Below are 10,044 nucleotides of genomic sequence, written 5' to 3'. Positions count from 1 at the left end.
AAGGTACCAAGGGAGAACTGTGGCATCTCCTTTGAGTACCTTACAAGGAAGCTGGGATGTAAATGTAATAAAGGAGTTGGAGCATGGATCACGGATGGAACAAAGATGTCCCTGGAACTGCGTCCTGACCTGGATCACCGTCCCGTCCCCCCAGTTGTTCTTTGCAAAAGTTTAAAGAGAGCATCTGTGGCACCAAACCTGATTTTGTAGCGTGGTGTAAGGGGTTGGAGGGTTGGGTGAAGATCTGGGCGCCCAGGATTTAAATCCTCACCTCCATGCAGCTCACTAGTCACTGATTCTCACTCTAACCTACCCTGCAGGGTTGTTGTGAAGATAAAATGGGGAGGGGAAAAACGATGTATGCCATCTTGAGTGTCATGGTGTAGCTCAGTCAGCCCCAGCCTGCATGGCCCATTGTAGGGGGATTATGGGAGTTGCAGTCTAACCACCCCTGGAGGACCACTGGTTGCACATCCCTGTAGTAATTGACCCACTGAGCTTCATGGGTAAGCTGGGGAACTGAGGGCCTAAAAAATATGAGTTAGAATAAGCAGGGATGGGGAACCCGCTGTGGCCCTCCAGATGTTGCTAGACTCCAGCTGCCATCTGCCCCAGCCAGCATGGCCAGTGGTCAGGGGTGATGGGAGTTAAAGAGTAAACTGTAAAGGTACACAAGCTCTGTCCTCTGTGTTGCACCACAACTCGCACTGTTACAGCTGCCACATGATACTCCACGCTTGTAAGAAATAGTTATTTTAGTGTGGCAGTTTTGGAACTCCCTGCTTGTCCCCGATGTCGGGAAGGTGATTTCCCTGTATTCTTTTTGATGCCTGCTTAAAAGCTGAATGCTGGAAGAGTCAGGACAGATGAAAGAAAGTGCTTCCTCACACAGCAGTGCAGAGTTAAAACTATGGAATTCACTCCCACAAGAGGCAGTGACAGCCACCAGCTTGGATGTCTGTAAAAGGGGATTAGACAAATTCAAGAAGAATAAGGCTACCAATGGCTACTTGCCACGATGGCTATGCTCTGCCCTCCACTGTCAAGACAGTCTGACTCTGAACCAGGAGTGTAGATGGTGAGGCTCTTGGGGGTTCTTAGATACCCTATTTTGGGGGGAGCAGGGTCTCTATATCTCCAGCATCCTACGGCTCAATCAGCATGAAAGAGGACGGTGTTCGCTGCTGAGAAGAGTCTTCTAACATTCTTGTCCTTTTGTGCTGTTTGCCAATCAGGGAAAGGAGGTGAGTCAGCCACTGAGAAGACTCTTTCCAGTAGCTAACAATCATGCTGATTGGCTCCTAGGGAGAAGGCATTTACAAGGATCTCATTCTCAGCCCAGCAGCAAAAACGGGGGGCATAGCTGTGACTGACAAAGAGACCCTGCACTTCTGAATTTGTCACTACGCTATAACTCTGAACATTCTACTTGTTTGGAATCACAAGTCGGAGGAGAGTGGAGACAGCTGCTGTTGCACTCGGGTGAGGTCCTGCCTTTGAGCTCCCCATGGAGGCATCCGGCTGGCTGCTGTGAGAACAGGATGCTGGACTAGATGGGCCTGATCCAGCAGCCAGGCTCTCTCCGTGCCTGCTGACAGTTGAATTGAGTTGAATTGGGAAGGCGGTGGGGCGGGCTTGCTCGGCCGGTTCCTGCTCTTTCCCTCTAGGGGGCAGCAGAGGGAGCTGGCCTGTGCCCTTACGCAAGATGGCGGCAGCTGCGTCGCTCCTTCCGCTTACCCGGGATGGGCGTTGAGGGCGGAAGTGCCTGGCGAAAGGAGGAGAGCGGTTGGGGCGAGAGGACTCCAGGAGACGCGCCCCAGCATGGACTGTTACACGGCGAACTGGGACCCTCTCGGGGAAGAGGCTTATTACCGGTCAGTGAGCGTCTCTTCCATCTCCCCCCTCCCTCAGGAGCCTCCTGCATGGCAGGCAGTGTGCACCCCTCCCCCCCAAAGAAGACCCCCACCTTCCTCCCTCGGATTCTCACCCCTCTCCCAGGCCCCCTGCTTTGACACTCCCTGGGATCCTCCCAAAAGGTTTTCTCTCCCCACAAAAAAAAATAAACATCCCTTTTTCTCCTACGCCCCCACCACCTCGATCCTTTGCAAAATCCTCCAAAAACGTCTGAAATGAACTGAATCTGCAAGGTCGTCATGACGACGACTCTTTTACACTGTCGGTGCCCGCCTTGCGCGCAGCCTTGAGCTCTGTGTGTCTGTGAGACAAGAGGGAGGCAAAGGCACCGGTGTCTCCTTTTTTGGGTTTTTTTAAGGTACGGTATGGATGTGAAAGTTGGACAGTGAAAAAAGCGGATAAGAGAAAAATCTACTCATTTGAAATGTGATGTTGGAGGAGAGCTTTGTGCATACCATGGACTGCGAAAAAGACAAATAATTGGGTGTTAGAACAGATTAAACCAGAACTATCATCACTAGAAGCTAAAATGATGAAACTGAGGTTATCATACTTTGGACACCTCATGAGAAGACAGGATTCATTAGAAAAGATAATAATGCTGGGAAAAACAGAAGTGAGTAGAAAAAGAGGAAGGCCAAAGAAGAGATGGATTGATTCCATAAAGGAAGCCACAGACCTGAACTTACAAGATCTGAACAGGGTGGTTCACGACAGATGCTTTTGGAGGTCACTGATTCATGGGGTCAACATAATGATAAATGATAAGTTGTAATCGACTTGAAGGCATAGAACAACAAATCTGCCTCTTGAGGCAAAGGTATCATTCATGCATAGCTGGCGTGGGGCCCTCCAGATGTTGAGGATGATCATTCCCATCCTCCCTGGCCATTGGCTGAGTTGGGAGGGGATGATGGGAGTTGTAGTCCCAACACCATTTGGTGACCCAGTGCTGAAGGACATCAGCTACAGTCATTCGCTGCAGCTGTCCAGAGCTCCAGGCAGAGGACATTCCCAACCCTACCCAGCGACTCCCCATGAAAAGCAGGTCCTCTGCCGCTGAGCTACAATCCCTCGTCCATGAGACTTCAACAGGCATAACTCGGGACACACATCTTTTCTCTTACCCTCTTACACTCGCCGTTCACACCTGAGATATATATTTTTAGGACCCACTCTGGTTTTTGTGATGTGATTTTAGGTTGTTGTTAACTTATTTAAAAACAGTTTTAAAACTACTGCGCTAGGATCTTTGGGTGGAGGGCTGGTATTTAATTTAATTGATGATGATGATGTCTTTGTAATCAATGAGGTCTAGAAATGTGCTCTCCTTTTTTATGAAAGAGAACTCAGATTTTCAAAAATTCTGCTCAAGTTGCATTCTGCAACTTGAGCAGAACTGCTGCATATATACACTGAACAGTTTGCAGCAGATTTGGAGATGTTCAAAGAGCAGCAATATTTCCACCCCCAGACTTTTCTATAATTCTTTTTTTCCCTCCCCCCCCCATGCAGGAAACTAGATTTGTACAGCATGGGCTGGAACCTGAGGGAGGACTTGCGGGACTGCTTGGTTGCTGCTGCTCCCTATGGGGGCCCCATTGGTACGTCAAGGACCAGGTTGCCTTTTTGGGCAGAGGGAGGTGTTACGGTGTCAGCTGCTCCTTTATTGCTGAAAGGTTTCCTCCCTGCGGCCCTGTGTCAGTCATTTCCCAGGACATAGGGCCTGTGTGATGTATTATTACTATATCCCACCCTCCCAGCAGGAGCCCAGGGTGGCAAGCAAAAGCGCTAAAAACGTTAAAGCATCATAAAAACAAACTTTAAAACACATTAAAACATCTTCAAAAACATTACTTAGAAAAAGCAATCAAAACATCTAAGATTAAAAACATTTTAAAAAAGAAAGTTTAAGAACATATTAAAAAGCAATTCCAACACAGATGCAGACCGGGATAGGTCTCAACTTAAAAGGCTTGTTGAAAGAGGAAAGTAGCTAGTCACTCTCTCTCTCCGTCAAACCTGAATGAATGAAGTCTTTATTGTTCAAAGCCATAGGCTACCACAATTAAACAGATGTAAACGGAAGATACAAAATACATATTAAAAAACAGATCATATTACAATAAAACACAGTTCAACAACATGGAGTGGAAAAGCAGCGGTACAGTTCAAACAAAAGTTTCCTCTCGTGAGAGGGAGATACCCTGACCCACCCCATGTCTTACTGTGCAGATACTACGGTCAGACTAGCGCAGGGCAGAGCTTAGAAAAGTTACTTTTTTGAACTACAACTCCCATCAGCCCCAGCCAGCGACGCTGGCTGGGGCTGATGGGAGTTGTAGTTCAAAAAAGTAACTTTTCCAAGCTCTGGCGCAGAGGCACCTCCCGCTCATCCCACAAGGTGTTTTAGGTAACTTACTCTTACTTTGGTGAAAAATTTGATTCAGTTTAGATTTAAAGCCAAATTTAGCTTCCTGGGAGAGAGTAGAGCAGCAGCTCCTTTGGATTGGTTTTTTAGTGCAGGACTGAAAGGAGGCTGTGAAGGTCCTTGGCCTGTTCTCCTTGGTTGCAACAAGGATTCATGGCACTTATCGGCCCTGTTAAAAACAAGCAATGGGGCAAAATCCTCAGTTAATATACAGTACATAATAACAGACCTTCCATTTGTATGTAATCTACAACATTCTCAGAACAAATTAAAGTTTTGTCCATGCTGGCTTAATCGGGGGCATTTCAAGCCAGCACACACAGGACAGTCTGAAGAACATAAGACGATCCCAGCTGCTGGACCAGGCCAATGGACCATCTAGTCCAGCTTCCTGTTCTCAGAGTGGCCAACCAGATGCCCATTATGGGAAGCCCATAAGCAGGACCTGAGTGCAAGAGCAGTCTCCCCTCCTGTGGCTACCAGCAACTGGTTTTCAGAAGCATAATACCTCTGATTATGGTGGTGGAGTACAGCCATCGTGGCTAGCAGCCACTGATAGCCTTTTCCTCCATGAATCCGTCTAATCCTCTTTTAAAGCCCTCCACGTTGGTGGCCATCGCTGCCTCTTGTGGGAATGAGTTCCATAGCTTTACTGTGTTCCGTATGAAGAAGTACTTTGTTTTGTCTGTCTTGAACCTCCCAACATTCATTGGATGTCCACGAGTTCTAGTGTTACGAGAGAGGGAGAAACACTTTTCTCTCTCCACTTTCTCCATGCCAAGCTATGCTTCTGGAAAATACTCAAGGCCAGTTTGTTCAGCCAGCAGAATCAAGTGGTAAAGTTATCCCTTGACTGTACCACTTTGAGCTGCAAAAGAAGGGGTGCACGTTTGAACGTTCCCTTGGGGAGGGGAAGAAAAAAAAATCTCCCTGCAGTTTGAAACCTAGCATGTCGAGGAGATAGTGACCGGCCCTTTCTTTTTGGATTGTCCCTGTGAATGGACTTGGATTTGGTTTCATCTGAAGCAGGAGTGTAACCAAATGTTGCGGGTGGTTTTTGAGACTGAAGGGCAGGTTTTCATCTCTGTTGGGCTACAACTGGACACCATTTTGAATCAAGATGGCAGACTGAACCTTTCAAAACAGCACTGATATTTTGGTTTCTTTGGATTCCCAAGCAACGCCAAGTATGAGACTGCTAATAATAACATAATGAAAGAAACTACCCAAGGAATTAAATGAGAGCTGGGAACGGGTAATTGGAGACTTGGCTTCTCTCCAGTTTTTTTTCCCAACTCTTCTTATCTTTTAGCTTTGCTGAAAACCAAGAAAGAAAAATCTCCCAGTTCCCGGCCACCTCTTGAAATCTATTCTGCCTCTGGGGTCCTCTTGGCTAGCATTCCAGTAAGTAGGACACTTACGTTATCAATGATCCGCAGTCATCAGTAAACACTGCACTTTGCAGAGTAACATCAGCAAAAAGGGGGAGGGAGCGGGAGGACAGTTCTCTGCCTCAAAGTGGTTACAATTCCAGCAGTGAAGGCAACAGAGAGAGATGAGAATGACTGGGGAATGCAAGCATTACGAGGGATGAATTGGAGCAAATGCAGTTACATGCACTTGGGGTTTGTTCCACCCGGGGAATGAGGACTTTGGGAGTGAGCCATAGGCTTCCTGGGTTTGAGGAGAGATAGCCCCTTGCAGTGATTCTGGGAGGGAATTTCCAGCCTAGGGGTCAGCAAGGGAAAATGGGGTTGTCGCTGGCTGGGATTTGTACTTGGCAAAGCTCTCTGGGTTTGAACCCTGTGCTGTTGAAGCAGAAAGCACAGTGTAGGAAATAAAAGTGCCTGTCTGCTTGGTCCTCCTCCCACAGTGGAAGAACTGCCCGGCTGTGCATCTTGGCTGGACGACCAGCGAGGACCTCCTCTGCATCCAAGAGGATGGCTCAGTCCTTGTCTACAGCCTTTTCTGTGAGTTCAAGCGGCGCTTCAGCATGGGAAATGTAAGTGGCCTCAGAGAGAAGGGATTACAGCCAACTCACTGTTTTTGCCTTTGGACATCAGGTGGAAGCAGGGCCAGGTGATGGGGAACTGGGGCCTGGCTTGGAACACTGCAAGCTTCTAGTCCTCATGGCTGCTAAGAGTAAATTTGCAGGAAATGTCTGCTGAAGGTTCCAGAGCCAAAGTGACCTGAGGGTGTGTGTCTTTGGGTTAGGACTTCCAGAGCATTATGGGTTGGGTTGGGTTGCTGTCCAAGTTCATTGCCAGTGAGCCATTAGTGTTCCTTCAGCAACTAAAGGCTAAACATAGGGATGGAAATGAAATGTATTTTTTTGCAAGAGCTCAGCTGATAGAAAGAATTGAGGTTACATTATGTTGTAAGTGACCCTGAATATCTGGACAGAAAAAGTTTTACCATGTTTGGTAGAAACCTTTTTTTTAAATTCCTTTCTACCAAACTTAGTGAAGCTTTTTTTTCTCTTCAGCTGTTCAGGGTCTATTACATTATTATTGTTATTGTTGTTATTACTACATTAATATCCGACTTTTCCTCCAAGAAGGCCATTGTGGTGTGCACACTTCACCCCTCCCAATGTTATCCTCACAACAACCCTGTGAGGTAGATTACTGAGGGACAGTGACTGGCCCAAAGTCACCCAGTGAGCTTCATGGCTGAGTAAGGATTTGAACTTTGATCCCCAGGTCCTAATCCAGCACCCTAACCACTACACCACACTTCCTCACTTCTTCCTCTCAGCCCACCTCTTGCAAAAATATATTTCATTTCTCCCCTGTTTATTAACATAATATAGTACAAATATGAATTACATACATTTGTAAATAAAAACAGGTTATTAGTTCTTTTGGCAATAGAGATCATACAGATTTTTTTACTTTGTTTCATAAAGCATAAAAAGGATTACTTCAGATTTTATCACTAAATAATATTTACATTTGTTCCTTTGTTTTAATAATGATCAGTAAAATGTACCAGACTTCCCCCAACTTTTTTTCTAGTATTATTTCCCATCCTTCTTCAAATCATAAAATTACAGGAAAACAATATTGAATATTTGGATGCCTCACTTGGCTTCGCAGAAATCAAAAGCCTGACTAATTTTCTCTAAATTTATCTGCTCTTCATTTTCCTCCTTCATTCTAATAAGAAAAAAATGCATTTCAAAATAGAGGGTTGCATCTAATTATATGTACAGTTGTTTTAAGTCAAAAATTGACCCTCCCCATCTGTAAAATGGGAGTGGCAGTGTGTGCTGCCTCACAGAGTTGTTGTGAGGCCAAACCCTTTAAAGCCCCAGTTGACAACTCATTTATTTATAAATCAATACAAAATCTTCTATTTCTAATTTCTTAGGACATTTTATTGAATGTTATTGTTTGTATTTTTTTATGTTGTTTTTACGTATACCACTTAGATATTTTTTTATTATTATATTAAGAGTTCTAAAAATGAGTGGCAGAGCAATCCCAAACCCCTTTGTGGCGGCCTGGGTATGTGTGGATTGGGCCGAGGTGGCCCTCCAGTCACCCTGCCGGCCTCTGGCAGCCACAGCCTTGCTGAGTGACCCCAGCATCACATGCTGATCCCCCTGCCGCTTGCTGAGTGGGCGGAAGTGATGCCAGCGAGATCCTAGCTGGCAGCAGCCAGCAGAAGGACCAAGGATTGGGGCTTTCCAAGGGTTGGAGGGGGGCAGGGACAGCTGGCCTGTGATCCTGAGCCATCCCTCCTGCCGTTCCATGAGAGCATCGGGCCTAATCGCTCTGCCAGCTTCAGGTCATTAAGGTAATCCAGTCTTTTAAAAAAATTATTGCCATTTTTTTGCAAAATTATTTTTGTACACATGTAATCTGGCCTTGAGGTTACCGTTGCATGGGCAGCAGTGGTCAAGCTATTCCCAGCTGGAAACTGCCGTAACTGTTTTACTAGCCGAAGCTGGTAAAAGGCACTCCTAGCCACTGAGGTCATCTGCCATTCCTAGCCATTCTGTCATCATGGTGGCTGTTATCTGATGTCTCTCTCTCTCCCCCCACCCGCCCCCAGGAAGTGCTTCAGAACCACGTGCTGGAGGCCAAAGTGTTCCACACTGAACACGGCACCGGTGTGGCCATCCTCACAGGGGCGCACAGGTTCACCATGGCTACCAATGTTGATCACTTGAAGCTTCGCAGGTTGCCTCAGGTGCCAGGTAAATCTGCCTTCCTCCCACCTTCACCCCTTGTTTCACACTGCTCCGATTGACGCTTTTTTGGTTGATTCTGTATGTTGTCCTTGAAAACGTAAGATCTTTTTAATTTCTCAGAAAGTAAAATCAGATCTCAAGCTTCTAGACCTCATGGTTCTGGAGTTTGAAGCAACTTAAGGCTCTGATTCACATCTCCCTCTCATCGTTTTGGCGCAAAGTCTAGTCTAAGGCTCTGTGGATTCTTTGGGGTTCTGGTCCATCAAATCCCTTTGCATGTATGAATCAGATTTTGTGTGTGTAGCTTTTATTCCCTTTTACTCTTTCTTTTTCAGCTGGGGGGGGAGGGGAGTTTAAAAATCAGCTTATGGTGTGGTACGGGGTATCTAAGGCAGAGTGGATTTTGCAAAGCAATCAGGGGTGCACTGTTCCTAGGAACATAGAAAGCTGCCATATAGCAAATCAAACTAATTGGTCCATCTAGCTCAGTACTGTCTGTGCTGACTGACAGCAGCTCTCCAGGGTTTCAGGCAGGGCTCTGTCCCAGAGATGCTGCCGGGGACTGAACCGGGGAGCTTTTGCATGCAAAGCAGAGCGGATGCGCTACCACTGAACCACCTGGCACACAGTGGCAGGTGGTGGCTCCCTGTTCGCGAGGCAGTAGAATCCGTTCCAGGTTTTAGTCTGAACTGTTCAAGAAGTTGTCCAAGGTGCTGTGCCTGTTTTGGGTATAGGCTTCAGCACCTTGGACAGCTTCATGAAAGTTCTGTCTAAAACCCGGAGCAGATTCCACTGCTTCACTGACATGGAGCCCCCAGCCACTACTGCTGGGATTTCATCTCTCTCGGAACCAAATGCACAGCGACAGGCCACAGTGCCTCAGAACTCTGTGCTGCTACTTAGAGGCGGGCATTTCCCAGCTCAGCTTGCAATACCATTCACATTTCGCCCTGGAAACAACAGCCTCTGTGTGCTTATTTTATTTATTTATTTAAAATATTTCTATCCCGCCCTTGTACCCTACAATAGGACACTCAGGGCGGCTTACAAAAATAAAATCAAACATGTACATAATAAAATTGTAAGCAGTAAAATCACAAAAACATTAAAATAAATTAAGATACATAAAATACAATATATATATATATGCACACATAAAAAAGTAAAGGTGTCCCCGCACTTATAGTGCGAGTCGTTTCTGACTCTTAGGGTGACGTCTTGCGACGTTTACTAGGCAGACCGTATATATGGGTGGGATTGCCAGTTCCTTCCCCGGCCTTTCTTGGGTACTCATTTTACCGACCACGGATGGATGGAAGGCTGAGTGGACCTCGACCCCTTTTACCGGAGATTCGACTTCCTCCTTCTGTTGGAATCGAACTCCGGCCGCGAGCAGAGCTTCGGCTGCGTTACCGCCGCTTGCCACTCTGCGCCACGGAGGGTCTCTATATACACACATATATACATATATGGAGGGATTGGTACTAAAGGGACTACAAAG

General features: G+C 46.4%; 1 protein-coding gene across 2 annotated transcripts in view; it reads left to right on the top strand.

The window, feature by feature from the left end:
- Positions 1-1,682: 1,682 nt before the first annotated feature.
- VPS16 (VPS16 core subunit of CORVET and HOPS complexes) overlaps positions 1,683-10,044 on the top strand; it is a 43,787-nt gene continuing 35,425 nt past the window's right edge. Inside the window, exons 1-5 of one of the 2 annotated variants that reach the window (XM_061583589.1) lie at positions 1,683-1,874; positions 3,430-3,518; positions 5,658-5,749; positions 6,219-6,347; positions 8,405-8,549. In XM_061583589.1, the coding sequence (XP_061439573.1) occupies positions 1,822-1,874; positions 3,430-3,518; positions 5,658-5,749; positions 6,219-6,347; positions 8,405-8,549 (508 nt within the window). In that variant the 5' untranslated portion in view covers positions 1,683-1,821. The remainder of the gene's footprint in view (positions 1,875-3,429; positions 3,519-5,657; positions 5,750-6,218; positions 6,348-8,404; positions 8,550-10,044) is intronic. The other variant, XM_061583588.1, reaches the window with a different exon arrangement.

This window comes from Rhineura floridana, chromosome 9 (assembly GCF_030035675.1).
Source record: "Rhineura floridana isolate rRhiFlo1 chromosome 9, rRhiFlo1.hap2, whole genome shotgun sequence".
Lineage (NCBI taxonomy): Eukaryota > Metazoa > Chordata > Lepidosauria > Squamata > Rhineuridae > Rhineura > Rhineura floridana.
The sequence above is the reverse complement of the archived record's forward strand: the minus strand, read 5'-3'. Positions and strand labels throughout refer to the sequence as shown.